At 37.1% G+C, this 21,174-nt stretch overlaps 2 protein-coding genes, 1 long non-coding RNA gene and 1 pseudogene across 4 annotated transcripts; 2 read left to right on the forward strand and 2 right to left on the reverse strand.

Annotated features, from left to right (window-relative positions):
- Window positions 1-3,134: 3,134 nt before the first annotated feature.
- Window positions 3,135-5,974, reverse strand: r3hdml (R3H domain containing-like). Of its 2 annotated transcripts, XM_027016506.2 has the most exons (7): window positions 5,795-5,974; window positions 5,599-5,642; window positions 4,966-5,257; window positions 4,405-4,523; window positions 4,112-4,214; window positions 3,809-3,924; window positions 3,135-3,674 (listed from the first exon to the last, which is right to left on the reverse strand). In XM_027016506.2, exons 3-7 carry the CDS (start codon window positions 5,239-5,241, stop codon window positions 3,542-3,544), a joined length of 747 nt encoding a protein of 248 aa, XP_026872307.1. In that variant the 5' UTR covers window positions 5,242-5,257; window positions 5,599-5,642; window positions 5,795-5,974; the 3' UTR covers window positions 3,135-3,541. The 2 variants fall into 2 exon arrangements, with proteins under 2 accessions (XP_026872307.1, XP_026872308.1); XM_027016507.2 differs by lacking the exon at window positions 5,599-5,642 and having other exon boundaries at window positions 5,868-5,974.
- A 1,755-nt stretch (window positions 5,975-7,729) lies between these two features.
- On the reverse strand, window positions 7,730-14,024 carry LOC113581373. Its single transcript, XR_003411061.2, has 4 exons — window positions 13,954-14,024; window positions 13,181-13,290; window positions 12,447-12,538; window positions 7,730-8,577 (listed from the first exon to the last, which is right to left on the reverse strand). It is a non-coding gene; the product is annotated as an uncharacterized LOC113581373 (long non-coding RNA).
- Window positions 13,258-15,265, forward strand: fitm2 (fat storage inducing transmembrane protein 2). The gene is made up of 2 exons (XM_027016470.2): window positions 13,258-13,476; window positions 13,958-15,265. Exons 1-2 carry the CDS (start codon window positions 13,304-13,306, stop codon window positions 14,541-14,543), a joined length of 759 nt encoding a protein of 252 aa, XP_026872271.2. The 5' UTR covers window positions 13,258-13,303; the 3' UTR covers window positions 14,544-15,265.
- Window positions 15,266-16,921: 1,656 nt separating this feature from the next.
- Window positions 16,922-20,459, forward strand: LOC118240656 (annotated as a pseudogene).
- The last annotated feature ends 715 nt before the right edge of the window (window positions 20,460-21,174 follow it).

Raw genomic sequence — 21,174 nt, forward strand, 5'->3', positions numbered from 1 at the left:
TTATGAGAGTTTGCAAAATGTCACAGCAAGCTTGGCCTGACAGTGATTTGAAGCATTCTTTGTTTTCAAAGGAAATAAAACACTACAATTCCTCAAGTTGATCTAGGGCAGAAAGAGGCTTAAGCATCATGGCTGCCAAGAGCATTCAACTAAAACATTAATGCTACAATTATTACCTAACATCCTTCCAGCAAACATATACAGGTAAATAAAGACAACTCAAAGAACTCAAACAACCGATGACCTGTGTGGTCATATTGCCATAACTGTCTCATAAAGTGTACACTATTTGAATAGTCCAGAAACTCTTTAAAAAGCATTTTAAAGCTTATTTTAAGATTTAAACAAAAAGGTTTTTCAGTCGCACAACATGATATGATAACTGCTAAGTAAGAAGCAAGAGTCACACAAGTACTATATAAGTACAACAGTGGTGTCACCAGAACATTGTGCTTTGTGATGTCAAGCATAGAGGGCCAGTGTGTTATGCAGGAATAATTTAGAATGCAAAGCAACATTTATTACTTTCAAAGTAAACCCTTTAAACATTTTGATGCCAGACATATCATTTATAACTATAACACTGCTTCTCTTTGTGCTTTTCTGAAACAGAATGATAATAATTTGAAGTCGTAATGATAATCTAGAAGTTTAGTCAAGTTTTCCTTGACAAAAAGACTCCTAGAACAATAAAGTTATTTTCTTCTTGCATTTGTTCTTACAATAAAAATGTGGTGCATCTATGTGAGTACATGTTAGCTCAGAGTATTTATTTCTCAATTTTTACTTTTAAATAACTATTATCTACTATATTCACTATTATTTTCCTTAAAATCATTTGTTGCATTATGTCCAGCCCTCTCATAAAAGAGGAAGTTCTCCCAGGGAGTCTGCATCATTTACCTGCTACAAGTGGATACCAGCCATCATGACTTTGCCCCACCTCCTAAACTACAGCTTGCACAAAAACCTCACAAACCTATCAATGGCAGTTTTTGTCCTGAATGAAATGAAAATCCCACAGAACAGCACATCCACATCAGCCACCTGAAACCTGTAGCTAAATATCTGGGCCCTTTCACAAATCCACCAGCACCTTGTCTAAGCTGTACGCAGAAGGACAGGAGAGAACAAAGAAAGAAAGACGGAGACGGAGAGAGAGAGAGAGAGAGAGAGAGAGAGAGAGAGAGAGAGAGAGAGAGAGAGAGAGAGAGAGAAAGAGAGGGAACTAGTGTGTGTACTCACCATACGGAAGCTCCATATTAGTGCTGACCTGAGTGTTAACATTGACCATTCCTTTTCTTCTGTTCAGCACAGCCAGATGTTGGTCACCCTTTCCACTGAACGTGTGTAAATTTTTAGAGAGAGATGTAAAAGTTTGGTGCAGCTTTCTGTGTTTCAGAGGAAGGCGTTGTTGGCGCTGGCTAAGGCCGGTACTCCTGTTATCTTATTGATTTTCCTAATCTGGGCAAATGTGGGTGGGGAAGTTAAACAGTAACCAAGCTCATATAGAGACCAATCCATATGACAGCTGTAGCCATGGCAACAGGATGATAGAAACTCAAACAGGCAATTTATTATAATTTCACCCCATTTTTCAAGGTCTGCGTCTTTCTTTATAGGTTGTCTCACAATGAAGAATGCAGAAAAAGAAAGACTGACTCAATTAGTCAGGAGGGAAAAATGAAAAAGATTTACTTTGAGGTGGCAGAACAGTACCTTTTCATTTGAGTTATTATATTTACAATATGGATCACAGTGGAAGAAAACATATGCTACATTTTAATGGATCCGGTCATAAACAAGTATAGAAATATGAGGAAATCAGACCAGTACAAAGGACTGCATTGAACCTGTGGAAAATGATACAGTAGCTGTCCTGTATGAGTTTCCAGCAGGAACAGCTGTTCCCATGGCTATAAAATGATGGACTCAGCTAAAGGCATAGAATTACACAACAGCACAGTAGTTTTCACTTTTGATTGTGCTCATGGGAAATTAGTTGTCACAAAACTCCACACATACTGTCTTCTCATACTGTCATATCAAGTGATTAATGACAGAGTGAAATGTGAAATGTTCTTCTTTTGTTTTAACAAAGACTTATTCATAATCTGATCTACTATACCCAAAATGAACAAGTATGGTGTTCTAAAGAAAAGCTTTTACTATATAAGGTTTTAAAATGTCCAGTACCAGTGTATGGTGTTTTTGTTTATCCACATTACACAATATTACACTTCTGACAAGGCAATAAGCTCTAAACTTGGTCTTACTTTGTCTTGCAGTTTATGGTTTTATATACCAATTTGCTGTTAGTTCATAGCAGAATTGACCATGCTGGATGAATAGAAGCCTTAAGGGCATGATACCAAGCTGTTTTCATTATTTTCCTAACAGTAGGCGCAGGATCAGCCTTCCTGACCAAAACTCTGACTTCACCACACTGTGGGATGCCCCCCAACAAGGATTGTTATCAGTGTGGAGTAGTACCCTATATCATGAAATGTGACTCAATCAGTCAGTATGTATTTTTTTCTCTATGTGTGTGTTGTATAATTTAATCTTGATTTTTTTTTGTTGTTGTTTACTTAATTTTAACAAGCCTACTGGAATCAAAACATCTATGTAACCAATTGTAAGTAAATTGTCCACTGATGCAATAATACTAGTTCAGATAGACCACATTTGAAAAACAAATACAAAAGGGGAGCATCTGTAACTCCAAAAAACTTGGGCCACATTTGGAAACTGGAAGTAGTCCAGAAATATTAATAACATTAATAATACAATTAATATTAATTAATTTGACTAATCGCAGAGATTAGTCATTGTTAATTGCTTTTCAGTTACTTTACTTGCAATTAGTATGTGATTTTTCTGAGTACTTTGTTGAACCTAATTTGCCTAAACCTAAGGATGAATTTGACACTATAACTGTTGTTTTGACACTGTTGATTTTATTATGTGTTTTTACAGTTTATACTTTAGGTTTTTTATACTTTGTGTTTTTATATGTTTTAATGTTATATCCATAGAGAAGTTATACATCAGTTATACTCATCTTGACATTTGTTCTTCCATCGCACATCTCATAAATATAGTGATTTAGATACTATAGAACAGTGCACAAATCCATTCCAAAGAAAATTTATTGGGTGCACATAAGCAATAAAAGTTTGCTAACTCAACATTAACCTAACTACATTGCCCATTGGCAAACATACAGAAAACTGTAAACAATTCAGGAATCAGACAAGAAACAACAAGGAGTAAAGACTAATTTAGCCTGTGACTTGACCAGTTAAACAAAGTGTTGATGGGTGACCATTTAATTATGCATTTCCTCACTTTTTTTTTTGCTAGTTACTTCAGCTGTAGCAAAAAATATGTATGAAGGGCAGGAACGCCATAGCATTTCACACTGCAAGACAGTCTGAATTGTTAGTGGTACAAGATTAAAAATAATGTGCTTTGAAGTTCCTTCTTCAGTCATAATTCATAAATGATTCATAATAACCTTCAGTCATTGTTATTGTTGTTAAAACCTCTTGAGCTTCTTCCTGGGTTTTGGCATCGAGCACTGATTCTTGTTACATGATCCTCCATAAATAGAAGGACAAGATGAGCATGGCTTCCCCAACTTATATGGAGTTTCTCCCAACCAGTTGCCCCTGCAACAACAACATATTCACAGTAATCCCATTATCACTTACTACTTAAAATTGCTGAGATGATCTATAAATTATGTTGTTACTTAAACTTGGATTGGTTCCATTTAGTGTAAAAGTATATAATCAGGACTTACTTGATAGAGTAGTTGCAGACCAACAAGATGGCTTCCTTCCACATACTGCCAAACACATTCATGTTTGAACACCTGTTGATGGCACACCCAATCCTACTGGTGCTAGCCCACACCATCTGTACACCCACAATGAACAGTATTCATATTTTAATATACAGCAATTGAACATAAATACCAATGCCATGCACGAAGATAATAAACATGGGAATTATAAAAACCTTGTTCATTTAGCTAAGACAATAGGTCATCTTACCAGGTACTAGTCTTTAAGCTTTTTTACTTTGGTTTTGTTAAAAACCACACCTGTGTATAGTGGGAACAGACAGCACCATTGCATCTGTTGGGGTAGGAGAAGGATTGCTTCTCGTCATGCCATGACCTCACCAGCTCGATAACAGACCGGTACCTGAAAGGAGGAGGAAATGTTTTTTGAAGCTAACACATGATAGGTCTTCCAAAGGAGTGCAAAGAAAGTTAATCTTAAAGATATGTGGTAAGACAATACCAGTCAAAATGGAAAGCTGCAATATGAGATATAAAAAGTAGAGAAGAGCATATGGCTTCAAGTGTGTCAGCTATCCACAAGCCCTTAATACCTTCCTGAGCTGATGGACAGGTTCTGGCCCATGTACTTCATGACCTGGGGAGGCCCATGGTCCCAAAAGCAATGGGAGGCCCAGGACTCTGCTAACTTAGCAAGCCTTTCATCCCACATCTTTCCGAAGAGAAAAGAATAAAGAACAAATTCTTAATTTAAATAAATAGGATTTCCATTATTGTATCCTAATAGATGTTGGCTGCATGTATATGGGAGGAACACAATTACCCTATGGCAGGGCTGAGGTTCTCCAGCTTTGGAACTGGAGAACCTTTTTACCCTCATTATTACTATAAATACTTACTATGTGGCATTATATCATTACAGAGTGGTATCACATCAGCATTATAAATACAACCAGGAGCCCATAAAAGTATACATAAAAAATTGTATCGTGACTGGAGTGTGTATTGAGTTGCAATATCGGCAACCCAATGTGTGTATATTATAGTATAATAACAATAATATAATATAATAATGTGTATATATAATGTGTGATAATATGACGTCTCATCAACTCTGAAAACAAATTAGAACTGATGATGAGAATTAACGCTACCATATATTCCATATTCGCAGCGGGCGGGAAGACCTGGGAGCGCACGCGATTGTGGAAGTCCAGCAACGCTGTCATGTCCCGGGAGGAAATGTAGCGCTTCCACCGGCTGCGAAGCATGCTGCTGCTGCTCCTACCCCGTGGACTCAATACTGCCTCTGCGTCAGAGGCGATGGCGCCAGCGACATCGGTAGCGTTGGTTTGAGCCTCGCCCACTCGAATGCACGGTGTCGCCCACAAGATGGCAGCCAAGTACAAGTGGGCACAGGTCACACGCATGGCGCGTCTCTGTGATCTGGCCGCAGTGGACAAGAGAATAATGCATTAGAAATTGATGAAAATTCTCGTTAAATAAATTATGGTGGCCTACTTCATGACATGAAGATGGTTCGGGTCACTTTCCAGATACAGTTATTTTTGGCTAATGATAGCACAATAGGAACTTGAGTAAATTCGTTCTGCGTTTATGCATTTATGTATTCCGTAGTAAGCCCAAACATAAATACCAAAAATGAAGAGCATATGTTACCACATAAAATATAATACACTTATTGTATATTGTATGCACATTAAGGATTTGCATCCAAAATAACTATTGTTCAAATCTGGAGAAATATATAGACCAAATCCACTCACTGTATGTGAATAGAATGTTCTAAGGCCGTTAAAATGCCTCACATCTGGAATAAAAGAAGCACGTAGCAATGGAGAGAAGCATTTATTGAATTACTTCAACACAATATTCCTAATCTCTACTGTGCTGAATTATTCACAAATATCTGTATAGAGAGTAAATTTTAAAAGAACGTGAAAACTGCAATTTGATTTATACCTCTGAACTGAAGCCTGCAATCTCCCGAGACAAAGAGGCAGCTCTGAGCTGTAGATGTCCTCACTGTGCATACCTTCAAATAGAATTCCAGCACTTCGGTACAGATCAGCAATCCTGAAGGGGAGCATCTGAGAAGTTCTGAGCTTTAAGTGTCAGCCTTCGCAAACAACAACCTTTGACGTGCAGTGGGACCCTTTAACTGGGGCGGCAGTGTCTGGGACCATCTGACGTCGATGAGAGAAATCCTTTGCTCTTTTTGGGTCCATAAAACATGTTGATTGGCTTTCTTGCTTTTTCAGCACAATCTCTGTGTGAGCACAGAGCTTCCCAATGGTCATGTTTTTCCAAACAGAAATAATCAATAGCAATTTATTTTAAAAAATCAAAAGCTGGTGAGAGGTGTAATTTTCTCCATGTAAACATTTAAAGGACAAATGCTATTACACTGATTTAAACTTACAAGTCAATTTGAGTTATTATTAAAGGGTGACTTTGACACACAATATATTGGTCCTATTATTTATTTTTTCCTCACCTGCATTTGCTTTGGCCTCATAGTTGAAGGTTCAGGAGATTTCTCTACACAGCCAGCACATTCTTACCAAACACAATAAAGAGGTCAGGTAAACACATGAAGGGCATGAAAGTGAGAGAAAAAAACATATAAAAACACCAGTTTTTGAAGTCCTGTGCCATTAAGCCAGCACATCAGCTATCCAGGATTCTACAAAGATGTGAAGCCTTCCAGGAAGGCTTAGGAAATTTGCAGTACAACCGCTGCTAGACTCCTGGTTGTGCCAAAATACACGCAATGGGCTGGCTCAACTCCCCAGCCTGGAATCACTGAGAGCACAGAAATCCTAAAATGGATTCATTACTGTGGTTAACAGTGTGGGGATTAGCTGCTCTGCTGGTCCACACCCAAGTTAGTTATACTACTAAAATCAACATCTTGGTCATGTCTGCTGAGAATTATTATAGAAAATATGTTTTTCTTTTCTTTTTTTTTTTAAATATTCTACTACATATCTTGCACACAATGTCCATGTCACTGTAGCCAAATGTTAACCACAAACATCAGTAATAAAGCTTAAACTAGTTTCTCTCCACAGGTTTGAGTTGTTGCTTTGTAGACAGAGTAAAGTGCATTCTTCTTCACTGACATCTGGCATTATCACTTACTGGGTCCTTCTTGTTTAGGGCACTGTGAATGTTTATACTGTTTGCTAAGGCTGTGTGATGTTCACCCCAGTATTACTATAATTAACATGACAGGTTTTAGTTCCTGCCAGTCAAACCAGATGTACCCTGGTCCATCACTGAAGTCGTTTTGGTAGAGTATTGGACTTCACAAAGAAAATGTTTGCGGTTATGTCCTTGTCTCTTACACTGACACAAGAATGGGACCTATAAAAAGTCATGAAACATGGACTGCATCTAGTTACATTCAGTAAAATTTGCTTGATGTCAGTCTCTTTGCATACCCAACAAAGTTGTGGTCTAAGGTAACACTGGTGGACTTGAATGTAAAGACAAGAAGTAAAAATATGTACGGCTCCACAACGCAAACATGTGCTTAGTCAGAGGTTTTAGTACAAGTTGCTTTGGGTCACTTGAGTCATGGTTTCAGAAATTTCAGAATTGTACACTTAGGGAAACTTAAACATTCTGAGGACCCTTTAAAGATGGATAAGCTTAAGTTCTTGTTCTCCAATATTAGGCAACAAACATTTCCTGATCTAGACTTGACACATTACAGACAGACTTGACAACTGAACATTACAATGTTTTTCTGTTTTCTGAGCTATAAGTAAGCAACTGTTCCTAGTGCTGTAAAGAGCTTAAATTATGGTGGCAGAGCTATACAAGAGGATATTTAAGTGAATCGTTGTAGTAATTCACAATTATCTCCGGTTTTATTTTTGACATCTTCAACATGCAAAGAAACCTTTAAACTATGATAGCATAATACATGATATTAGACATAGTCAGACAAGCTGGTTCACTTTCAAAAGAGTTCAAAGACTTTACAAGAAGGACTTTGCAACTAGCAGTGCTCTATCACTTTGTGATTTAGTGCCTGCCATTTGAGCTGTGTTTTCTAAGAAACTTCTGAAGTTAGCTGTTCTCAGGGTTAGCCAAAGGTTTCTGTTCTCCCATGTCAAAGTTCATCCCATAGCCTGGTGACATCTGTTTAGACTTTTTCTTTCTGTTTAGTAACTGAAAAAAGGACTACAGTGAACAGGATTGTTTACTTAAGTTCACACTATAAGCCCTCTGTTGCAAGTGAAGCCAACAAAGATTTTAATACATATTCACACCACAAACACATGGATATAGACTTTTACACATTTAGCCATTAAGTATTTCAGGTGCAATATATGCTTGCCCAAATTATTTGTTACATTCTCAGTTGTGTAGTCCTTATTTCTTGGCTGAAAATGTAAGATGATTTTACATGTTATCAGGAATGATATGCAAAACAAGCTGCTACAATTGAAACTACAAAGACCTGTTGTGTTGCATTTATACTTAGCAACAGACAGATCCATGTTAGCTCTATCACATACTTAATAGGTACGTCGTTGCACATCAACAGCGGCAAAAAAAGCTGAGCAGCAATATCCAGCAAGCCGCCCAAGATGTGACCAGCGCCGCCAGGCAGGAGGCCATTCTGAAGCCACATGCAAACTGCAATCTGTTAGGCCAAATGAAACTGAGTCTGTGTGGCTGTCTGTGGCATCTCATCTTTTTTTACCACCTGAAGTGCAAGAGAGCTGAACCTGCAAGAAAAGATGAGAGAGTGAGAAAGGAATAGTGGGTGGGAATGGCACGCAGCTGTGTGATTATTCCCTCCACTGCAAAAGAAGAGGAAGGGGCTGACAATGTCTTTCAGGACTCTGTGTGAAGCGTGTCACTGAGTATAAATCCCAGAATCCTTGCGCACTGCCCCCCACTTCTACTGCCACAGCTGCACAGTGATCCGTTTCTCATGTCAGCAGTCCAAACTTTGTTTTGGCGGCCGGAGAGTAAATTTACCAAGCAATGTAGCTATTCACCATGATGGATAGTTGGAGGAGAACACTAACAATGGGCTTGATTTGACTTGGCTTTACTGGAATTAGGATAACGGAGTAGTCAGTGGAAGATTTTCTCAGCACTTGGTGATTCAGCACTAACTGGGTGAGGAAAAGCAGCCAACTCTGTGGTCTACCCAAATTAAGCCGAATTAGCAAATATCCATGACCAAGGATGTTTTGAGCATCTTGCAGCAGTGTCAGTCAACTGTTAAACCAAATGCTTTAGCATAAGCTCTAACCACATCTTTTGAGGGCCCCATAAAAGCTTTAAATGTCTTTGTAACATTTAAATGTTGCATTTCAAATATGGACATCTAAAATTAGCTCCATAACTTCATAAATGAAGCAAGTTTACTGACTGGCATGGTCAAGGGAAGTCCCATAAATTTATGCAAACGTGACTACAAGGCTAGAGACTAGAGGAACAACCATATGCCAGAAACAAAACTGACTTCCTCTGCTCTGACATCACTCTGTCTAGACACTTGAATACAAACGCACATTGTAACCTTGCAGTGTCTAAACATTTTCAGCTCCTCCATGGTGAGCTATCATCTGTTAAATGGGTGGGGGCATATAAGAAATATGTAGAAAACACCTGCATTGGAACAAGTTCATTCAAGTATTTAAGTCTATTTGTGTTTGTTCAGTAATCTGGAAACATTATAGGTATTTCACACACATACAATATGATGCATATAGTTAAGACCTTTTGTGTGATGTACACTGTAACTCATGAAGTCAATAATTTGGCTATTTTCCAGTTGCACTTGCAGCTGTGTATATCATAGGATTTCATTGTTTTTCATTGTTAGCTAAGTATGAGCTCATTCATAGAAGAAACAGAATATGACTTTTACAGTAATAGTATTTTTTTCATATGTATTCTTATAGGAAATCAGAAACATTAGCATTTCCTTAAACAGATACAGGAAAATATTATAAATGTCGATTTCATATTTTCATCTTCAAATACATAGAAAGAGGGAAGAATAAAGACAAAAACATGATTGGGTTAGTGGTCCTTTAGTTTGTAAAATCTCATCATCATAAACAGATGAGTTCAAAATGTACAGTTCGTTCTCTAATATTACAAAATACGTAAATGTCGTAGCAGAGCACATTTCAGAGCACAAGACTTCTGTGACCAAGCGGGATTAATAATTAAAGTTGAAAGATCCAATAATTAAGGTGAACGGATCCAAGAAATTCTTGCATCAAGGTTAATTAAGAACGTTTCCTTGTAACGTTGAGTGAACTTTTATATAACGTTACCCAAAGTTATGGGCGCGATCCCTGTTACCTGACACATAAAGCCAATTTTCACTTTCAGAACCTTTGCGTCATTCTGCCCAAGTATATTTTCTTTACGTTAATCAACAAAATCTTGCTATTGTTTTGGTTAAAAATGCAAATATTTACGGGTTTTTAACGTTGATTTCTTGGCGAAATGACTGGAGGGTTATTATTCAGCTATTTAGTTCACGCATAATAGACTATTAATATAATTATTTTTCTGGCCTTTTAATATTAATCGAATGTAATATACAGACGCGTATTAGATTAAACGACAAAACGATACGAGCGATAACCAAACGTATGTTGTCAGTTAGCTAACCTAACAAAAGTAAATACCTTGCGATAATCGAATACAGAATAATTATAGCTAATATAATTGGGAAAAATGTGTTGGAAAAATGTGTTGGTTGGAGCGATCCGCAAAGGTATATAGTTGGGTAAAGAGAACAGGAAGCCATTTGTAAGACACAATAACATCCAGTAGGTGGAAGTATCATGCACACAAGACCAGACGTCTAAAGATTGAAATGTGTTCAGTGTCCACTTGAGGGTTCTCCGAAAGTGAATCGAGAAGACCAGCTCATTAACTAGCTACTAGAACGGTTACATTTGAAATCATGAGTCATGTTTACATTACATATCAAAACCTCTTAGACAAAAAGTGACACTCTTGGGGATGACTTGGGCCTGGGTATTTCTTCGAAGTTTTCACTTTTTAATCCATAAATCACTGTAATCACACACCTTAGATGAACCCCCAGTTGAACTTACCCCAATTCTCTGCCTCATTCTTCCTCACAGCCAACATTTTTGGGAAAGGTGCTTAGTCTAGCAACCTAGAGCTACTCTTTTGCTAATTCAATCAGTTTTTGGGTCAGTGACGTGACAACTACATTTTCGGTCCAACTGCATTTTCTTCAGTTAAAGCAATATTTAAATGTATAAAACGTTAGTTAGTTGTTTTGTTTTGTTTTTTGTTTTTTTAAGTGTCAAAATATCATGCATTGCCACTGTTTGGCCCTGACTGCTTTTAAATTACTCTAAATCTATTCGTCTTTATTTTCTGCCCTATTTGGCGTGATTTCCAAAGGGTTTTGGAGGCTTGTATAAAATTGCGAAGTATTTTTATTTCCATTATAACATACAAACTAACTTTGTCCGATAATACATATTTTATTAAACATGCCTTGCGACCATGGAAAAAGACCGCTGGGTAGGAAACAGGTTGTTGCGTCCATGTGACCTTGGCAACAAGGTATATGATGCAACTTCCTGTCTATTAATTTTCAATTGTTTTCAACATAAAACTCCCAAAGTGGACGTTTCTTCATGGTTGCACCACATATTTCATAAAATGGACATTATCAGACAAATTTTGTCTGAGTGTTGTAACTCTCTCAAATTTGAAAAAGAAAAATTCTTTTAACAACTGGTATGTATTTGCCACATTTGGATACCATGGGTATGACCTAAAAACAATGAATATTAAGTTTTTCCTACAAATATAGATTTCATAACTACCTTTTATGGGAATCTTATGTTGTTTAGATTGCCAATTCTGTGCCTGTAAATTTGGCTGAACTTGAAAATACCATGTGGTATGACCACTGCAGAGTGTTTTCCATGATAGACATATGTCCTAGATTGGCAGTTTTGTCCTTTTATATTCAATTGATAATTTATTGACATGAAGTACTTTATTTTAGTATTTTTGGGAATAAATTTGAATGAATCATGAGCCATTTTTCAAATGATCAACAAAATGAGAAATAGGACACCTTATGACCTTGCAGCATTCATCTTCACATGCATTTGTGAAGACAATGAGTGCATCATTTGGGAATGTCCCTAGTGAGTCTTGGTTCTCCCAAAGGTTCTTCCTTAATTCTGCTCAGGCAGTTTTTCCTTGCCACTGTTGCCTCTGGCTTGCTCATTAGGGATCTGTAATCTAATATTATATAAAGCTGCTATATTAGTAAAGCTGCTTTATGACAACATATGTAAATCACACTATATAAATACATTTGACTTTTGACTTTAAATTTAGAAAGGGATTCAGATAATCTGACTTGGGGAGGAAGGGAATTACATACACGGAGCAATTCTAGGGAAGGCTCGATCACCAAGCTGGAAGATGAGGCACATAACAGACTGGCCGATGAGGACTGAGGGCACGGGTGGGTGTACCGGGGATTAGGGACATAAGAGGGAGCAAGACTATTAAGTGCCTTGAATGTGAGGAGGAGCATTTTGAAATGAATGCAATATTTTACCTGAAACCAGTGGTGATAACAGAAGGTGGGTGTGATGTTCTGAGATAAGAATTCTGAGAGCCATTTGAAGTTTGTGAAGGAGGTGTTAATACCTGGGAGAAAAGAATTGCAATAATCAAGGTTGCATGAATAAGAGACTCAGCAGCATACTGAGAGAGGAATCATCTAATCTAAGTGTAAAAAAAAGTTTTAACAACTGCATTAATATGAACTTGGAATTAGTGAGCGGAATCAAGGATGATTAAGATTCAGTTCATTGTCATTGTTTAGTACAAGTACAAAATGCAGTCTTCACATATCACAGCTTTTTTTTTTTTTTCCCCAAAAGCTACAGTAAGAGTACAGGGTCAGTAATTATACAGCGTCACTTGAGCTAAAACAATTAAGGGCCTTGCTCAGGGGCCCAACAGTGGCTGCATGGCAGAATAAAAGGTAAAACCACCTATGACATGTACCTAAGCATATAGAGGTTCCGCCCAGGGCTATTTATTGTCAGGTCTGGTATGTATGATTCATCCAATCACCACCAGAAACAAATGGAAGTACACTCAGGACAGGGAGGCACGTTTGGGCACCATTAAACCCAATTTCTGATAATCCGGCGTGATGTCATGGATACAGTTCAATCTGGACCATCTTGGCAAAACACAAGCTAACTTGGTAGTTACTATATTTTTAAAAAAATAAGTTCTTGAACTGATAGGATACTTTGGAAGAACTAAATAGTATAACACCTTGCAAACCGGATCCTCAGTGCGCCTTCTGTAATGATGACGTCAGACCAGATCCGTTGTTAAGGGCAACCAGCAGGGTCATGGCACCAGCTTGAACCTTAATCAGGAAGCTGCAAAAACAACATGGCTGTATTAAATAGCGTTGTGGATAAATTGGTATCTTTTTGGACCCTTAAGTTTATCCGCAAATATTTGAAATGGTTTTTCTTGTGTGTTTCATTTACAGGATCACTATTAAAAGAGCTGGATGTTGTACCGAAGACATATTTCAGTAACAGAAGAAATATTTTTAATCTGTAAGTGCGAATATTTAGCTAACGTTAGCTAGTTTTACTCTCGGTCAAAGGAGGTTATTTCAATGACAGATGATATCCAGCTACATATAGATAACGTAACTAGTCTACTTATCCCCATTTACGTTAGTTAAGATATTTAAGTTAGCATAGCTTGCGTTACATCTCCACCTAACTAGCTAATCTTGCCAGCTATCGTTATTTGCACATATATCTTGCTAACTAGCCAGGTAAGCTACCTAAACTAAACACTTAGGTAGACAAAGGCTAGTTTCCTATCCCATTTTGAAACCCAATCAAATAGCTCGCTAGCAGTCTTAGTGAGAGATCAGCTACATTAAAGCAAATAACTGGACCGAAGTGTTATAAGTGATAGCTAGCTAACAAGCTATCCTAAGTGTAGACAATTTTTAGCCAGATATCTCTATGGACCGTCCCTATCTTTTAAATAATGGTCTAATGAGTTTTTATCTTTCTCACCCAGGTATTTTGTGAAAATCTCGTGGAGCTGGAACCTGGTTTTGTTGCTACCATTTATATTTTTATCCAACTCGTACAATAGAAACCTCACATTTGTTTTAAAACGACTCTTGTCCCTTGTGGTGGCAACAGCCATTTGGTATTTATGCACAGAGTCGTTTTTCTATATTGAAGATATTACAGGAGAGTGCTATGAGTCAGAGTCTGTGCGAGTAGTCCTTGGAAAATTCAACACAAAAGCAGAATGCAGAAAGGCTGGTTTCCTATGGAATGGCTTTGACATATCTGGTCACTCATTCATTTTAGCATACTCGACACTCATAATTGTTGAAGAAATGGATTCAATGCTATACCTAGTACAACAACGAAGAACTGCTTTTCTTGATGTGCTGTATGTTGCATTGAATGCCATTGTAGTCCTTTGGATATGGATGTTTGGTTGTACCTCTGTGTACTTCCATGATACAATTCACAAAGTTCTGGGAACATTGTTTGGAATCTTGGGGTGGTATGTGTCCTATAAGGTATGGTACCCAAAGCCTTTCTCTCCAGGACTACCTCCACTCCCCAGTGAGCAGAAATATCACTAGACGGAATTTGTTTGCAGTGCACCTGTGGGACATGCTGACGAACAGTAAACTGTCACAAAACTTTGGAACTGTTTAGAGGTCCATTCCATCTGTGTTCTGCCTTTTTTGGAGGTCACACTCAATTTGTTTGGTGGGCAGCTGGTGTTCCAAAACTGACTGTAATTAACAAATACTACAAGTGTTCAGTATGTTTAGAGTGAGCATTATTATCTAACACTAAAGAGTTATCAGTTAATATGAGCACTCTGATATACAATGTTGGCTTTGAATTCCAGCCTACTTTGCCATTTAATAAAATGCTTTTTGTGTGTGTTTGCCATATTAGTCATTTACAGTGTGTGGTATATTTTTGGGGGGTTTTTTGTTTTGTTTTTTTTGGTTGCGTGTTGGGAACTAGACCAGTGCCATATTCCAAAGACAGTTTCATAAGCCTTTCTTCTGTTTCTAGTGAGATGTTTTTATGTTGCTTTTTATGTATCAGTTTTACAGTATTGGCTGTACTTCAGCTGGTTTTTCAGGTGTTCTGCCTTTGCAACTGTAATCGTATTGGATTTTGACCTTTACAAATGTTTCTGTAATGGCTTGACTCTGTTGTTAAAGGTGTTTTGAAGAAATATACTGACAGTTTGACAACTTGAAACTAGGACATGTCCTAACTTTATTGCTCAAGGCCATGTAACCTTGCTAAAATATTAAAAATCCTTGGCTGCTTTTGCTCCTATTTTGATGGTTCTTCTGAAATGTTAATCAGAAAAGAATTTGTCTTATGCTGAAAATATCTTTTGCCTGATTCTATTGCAAGTACAGTATATTTTGTTGGCTCTCAAAACAAACATGTCCATAAAATCTTAACATTCCACCCACCACTTCTGACAGTAACATGTTAGTTTCATAGTGCTAGTCCATGGAAAATGAGTAAAAGCCTAATAAATCAATAAAAAGTGATTCTGTACAATTGAGTATATTTCAGGGCAAAAATCTAGTGTCATACCAAACATTCATGATTGTGCATGATCTAACTTCATTCACTCTCACATTCCCTTTATGGCGGTTCTAGAATTATTGCACTGTTGAGGCACTATTGACTCCACATTAAAGAGGAGGGGGGGTATCCCCTTTTATGTAACATTTGGTCTAGTCCAGCCTTTTGTCAATTGTGCTTTAGTACTGGATGTTACTAGAATGTTCCTTTTGAAGTGAGGGATGGGATCTATCTGATCCTGTAAGAGGCTTAGATTATTAGAGCAGTGGTGGTGGTCAACCTGAGCAGGCAGACAGTTGTGACAAACATTTTTACTCATTTGGTAGCACACAAGTGTGTGTATGTGTATTTATGTGTGACTACAGTCTTACCCTGAGGAACTATGAAAGATTACATCACCACTTTCTGGAATCGATAATTAGTCCAGCCAAATAAATAAACAGGACAACACCCAGGCATCATGACTTAATGCAAGGTAAGCTCCTAAAGACTTTTATACCATACCTGTCTGCTTTAACGTGCTGGTTTACACAGGAAATGTTTTGTCATATAACTGATTTAGGTGATTATGTAATGTCTGTTATGTGCTGCTATAGGGACTCTGGTTTTGTTTCCTGCCATGGCTTCATCTCAGGGAATCCAGCGGAGTTTAAATTTGTTGATAAAGTCCACAGAGACTAAATAACATGGAAAGATTTGGTTTGGTAACTAAAACTCCTCCCTGAAAGTCAACCTACTGAAACCTAGAATTTCTAGACCTATATTTACAGCTAATATTGCAATGAGGATGATGAATGAGAATTTTTTGATAACTATATGGTAAAATGAACATTGAACAATGCTTGATATGCAGAGAAATTAATATTTTTAAAGAAATGTAAATAAATTAAGTTAAAAGAAACTGGCTTCATAATATCAGTTGAGACTGATAATTGATTGCTCTTAATGGTCCAATATAAATAAGCCTTAGGTGGTATGGGCCACTATAGAACAGCAGAATTACTGCATCGTGAACTTACTTTCACACTGCAAGGTCCATTAGAAAATACTGAAGACCACATGCCCAGTGTTAAATTAACACTTACTGCATTTACAAGCATATGTAAGGCAGGACCAAAAGTCAGGGGTCCTGAGATAGTGGCTCTTCAAAACTAAATAATGAATGCGCCATCAGATAATAAATATTAATAATACTATAAACAATTGCATATAATAGCCACCTTTCAAGACATCTAAGGACAATGTAAAAAATGTCATCATCCACATCAGATTTAAAACCCTGATGCTCGCAAAGTCAAAATTGGAACAGCCCCTCCCTACATGGAGAGAGTTCAAATAGTCCTGGTCCATTCCTTGAGTACTTTGGAACCTCAAGCATGGCTCACCTTGAAGCACCATGGTTCAAGTCTCATGGAAGACAGCATCAAGACTATTCCTCTGTCCTGGATGCCAGAGGATGAAACAAACTTCCACTGGCTGTCTGGACAGCAGTTTTGCAGTCTTCAAATGCAAAACTGAAGACTTATATTATTTGTGGAATGTTTAAATGACCACTGATCCTGCACCTATGGCATTTCATTCTACTGTTGAGTAACTGAAACTCTAGTATTTGTTTGGTGTTGTTATTGCACTTATCATTGTCTGATATTGAGCTTAGGTTTATTTTTGCGCTTGCTAGTATTACCATTGATTCCTGTATTTCAGCAGTATTCTAGTTCAACAGTATCTTTAACCTACGGTACTACCTAGTCTACATTCATTGAGTAGATGACAAAGCACTTTTTGTAAGTTGCTCTGGATAAGAGTGTCTGCCTACAAGCCAAAAATGTAAACATAAATGAAACATCTTCACATAGGATTGTTTGCTGTAGATTATGGCTTTGCAAAAATACATTGGAATTCCCAAATATTCATATGCATTGTTGTTTATATGTGCTTATTTACAGGTTTCAGTAACAAACAAAACTAATGATGGTTCATTAATGCCTCCAGCCCCTCCAAGCTATATGGAGGCAACTGCTGGTAATATTAATTAAAATTTAGCATCCATTTAAATCTACAAAAAGCAGTTTCTCTTCAAACGAGGCAAGTTGTACTCATAACAGTATAACTTCACAACTGAAGCTCTTTTCTGCCCATCCTGTGGCAGCTGAGTGAAGGGACATTGATTATAGGAATAGTTTATGCATGTCTGCACATATAACCTTTTCTTACACAAAGTGGAATGAAATGTACTTATATTGTTAGTTATATAAAAACCAGAATAACAATGTGTTAAAAATAAAAGAAATATATCACTATAAATGCAGTTACTGTGGCATTATTATTATTAAGAGATGTCTTAATAATTACGTGTGTTGAAGGTGGAAGCCCTGTTATAGTGGCAACTCCCTGGTGGTGAAGAGATGCTCACAAAGTTCTGCTGGGATGACCTGAACAAAAGACGGTTATTCATTCGAAAGGTATATTTGCAGAGGAGAAACCAGATTTATGAGATGAGATGTTGAGATGAACAGTAGATGTATAAAAAGCATAACGTTCATTCCTGATGTTTATATGTATCTGCAGGTGTATGCCATCTTGGTACTTCAGCTCTCTGTCACACAATGAGTGTGTTCTGTGATGCTCTTACTAAAGTAACTGATTGTTCTGATTGTATTGTTGTTGTAATTACCCTCTGTTTCTGTCTCTCTCTCTCTCTCTCTCTCTTTCTGTGTGTGTGTGTGTGTGTGTGTGTGTGTGTGTGTGTGTGTGTGTGTGTGTGATTGATCCAATACTGATTACATTCAGTCCAATCCTGGCTGGTACTGGGCAGCATAGTGTCATTTTAAATATTCTTCTTGCTGTATAATGTCAACCTGAATTTAACTATTATTTCCCAGATATAAGAGCTTTTGCTTGCTATATCCAATACCTTAAATAGTTAAATGACAGTGTTACATTTTTAAGCAACAGTGCAGCATTTATAGTTACCCAAGTAACACTTTCCTGCTGTGCTGGACCAAGGTGAGATTTTGGCATATTACCATTCACATGTCAATCATACTGCCACATTATTTAACTTTGTTTCTAGAATTAATTTATATGTCATCTATTTGATATCTGTGACACAATGCAACTGAAATGAGCCTTATTGCTATAATTAATGGTTGGGTGTACTCTGCATTTTGACTCAAAGCTTTATTACAGTGTGTACCATGGAACCTGATTCTGTCGGTATTCTTTGTGAGTGTCAAAACAACCTTACAGTGGTTTGTTAATCCACTTAAAATAATCATTATACACAAGATATGGCAGCAAATGTTTTGTAACATATACAGCAGGAACGAGGCGAGAGGCAGAATGCAAATGCAGGAGGCTCTTTATTGAGCGAGGGAAACAAAAACACAGGAGACTGATAAACAGAAACACAGGGAAAACAATGTAGCAGTAACACACGATCTAGGCAAACGGCAATGCAAGGGCGACGACAGTGATAACGAAAACAATCTAAACACAAATGAACAAACCAAAATACAGGGATTAAATAACCAAAACTAAGCAACCAGACACAGGTGAACATATGAACAGGGAAAACAAAACAAGGACTGGATCTGAGGAACAGGCAAGGGGTGGAGAAAACAAAACCAAGGAAAGGAACAGGTCGGTAAAGGAAAACAGACATGACAGGGAAACTATGGAAACAGGGATGCCAGAAGGGTGGCCAATCGTTACATATATCTAGGCTATCAGTACTTAATTGCATCATACTTCGCATTAAGCACATTATTAATTTGGTAGACATAGAAAAAACAATGACTGATTAGTCTATGACAAAAGAAAGTCCAAGGTTAAAGTTTTATAAGTCCATGGAGACATTATCAGCATTCAGTGTAATTTCTCCCATTCCAGACTCTTTCTCTTTCTATATGACAGGGATGCTATCTGGGTACAGTGTGTTGCATTTGTGTACTTGTGTTGTGCTATTTTTTGCCCATCTTTGCATGAAACAACACACAATTAATATGATGTGCATGTTGGCTTTTGAGGCAACTAAATGATTAAAAAATAGCATCTGATCAAATTGTTTACAGACTATTCACTAGCACCACACCAGGACTCCACGTATTGTCAGGGATGTTAATTAATACACATCCCGCATTGGATATTAATAATTATGGGGTTTTTTTGTCTGTGGGTATATGCAACCTAAGTATTATTTTTAAAAAAGAATTCTGACATTAAGATCTTCTCTGCTTTCCGTATCTTTCTTCCACAGTTACAACAGTACTAGGTCTTGATGATCTGTGATCTGCGTCTGTATCTTGGTCTGTCTAGCGATCACAGTTTTCAGACAAACGTACGTGATCTTTTTTCCCCTGTAAACCTAATATAACCCCCAAAATATCTGTGAACAAAGATAAAGATAAAACATTTCCATAGCCTAGTTGTAAACTTGCCTGCACTGTCTAAGGGCAATCTGCACCACTGATCTCAACATTCCCTAAGTCTGTTGTATTATTCTATTCCATGCATTCTCACAGTTCTGTTCTCTCTAATAATTGACAGTGCCAGCTTTATCTCCTAGTTTTGTTCAGTCTGCTGAAACATTCTGTGCTTTAAAAACATGAAAGAAAGGCTTTTTATAATATGCTGGAAATATGCTGTTCTGGTATAAGATACTTTTTTGTGACACATAGTTTGTACATTGCTGACATGCTTATGAGTGCCTTAATGCATTATTTTCTTTGACAGATTGATTTAACCTCATGTTAGGGTGTTTTGATAGTTTTCTGGACCTCCTTTTGCATATGTGGATTAGAGATGGCATTTGTCCTGCCTTATGGACATGTACATATCCAGATGGTATTTGTTTATGATGTTTATGATGTTGTTTACTGCATGTGTGTGGTTAACACCTTTATGTGCAGGTTGTGAAACTGAAGCTCTGTTGATAGAAGACATTAGAAGTGAAATACATAAATGCATGATGATGCTTTATTTGTTCTGTGAAATATATCAGAATACATGCAAACACATGAAAAAAAGCATATGTGAAGTTTTTTGCAGCCAAAATTCACTCACTGTTTAGAAACTGAATTCCCCATCTGTCCTCCAAACCCTCATTTTCTGCTGGCTAATGTGTGGTTGTTGTGCCTGTTGACATCTGAATGAATCATTTTTATAATATGTATTTTTTCCAGGTTAGATCTAAATGTTTATGATGAAGTTTTCAGATTTTCTATATTTTTATTTTATAATATGCGGTCTTCTTTCTGACATTCTCGTTCCTGAATAACATTGATCAGTAGGGTTCTTTTCTCTGCCAAAAAACCCACAGCACTCTTATCATAATGTTCTTTATTAATCAATATAGTGTTCCCATTAATGGTGTGCAGTTCAGTGTTTGTTTTGTTTTTGTTTTTTTAATAAAAATGTCAGTTCAAATACAGGTGCAAATAACAACTGTATGTTGATAGTATGATTCTTTATTTTACTTTTTAATGTATGAAAAACAGTTGAAGTGTTGTGAATGAATAATAAATAATAATTTGTAAGTGATTTTATTGATTAATATGGTGTCATTATATAGCTTCATGTGTGCTAGCAGGGGGAGAATAAATGTAAATATACAGTACTCATAATAATGTGGAACAAGATGTCCATTTT

Source organism: Electrophorus electricus, chromosome 22 (assembly GCF_013358815.1).
Source record: "Electrophorus electricus isolate fEleEle1 chromosome 22, fEleEle1.pri, whole genome shotgun sequence".
Taxonomy (NCBI): domain Eukaryota; kingdom Metazoa; phylum Chordata; class Actinopteri; order Gymnotiformes; family Gymnotidae; genus Electrophorus; species Electrophorus electricus.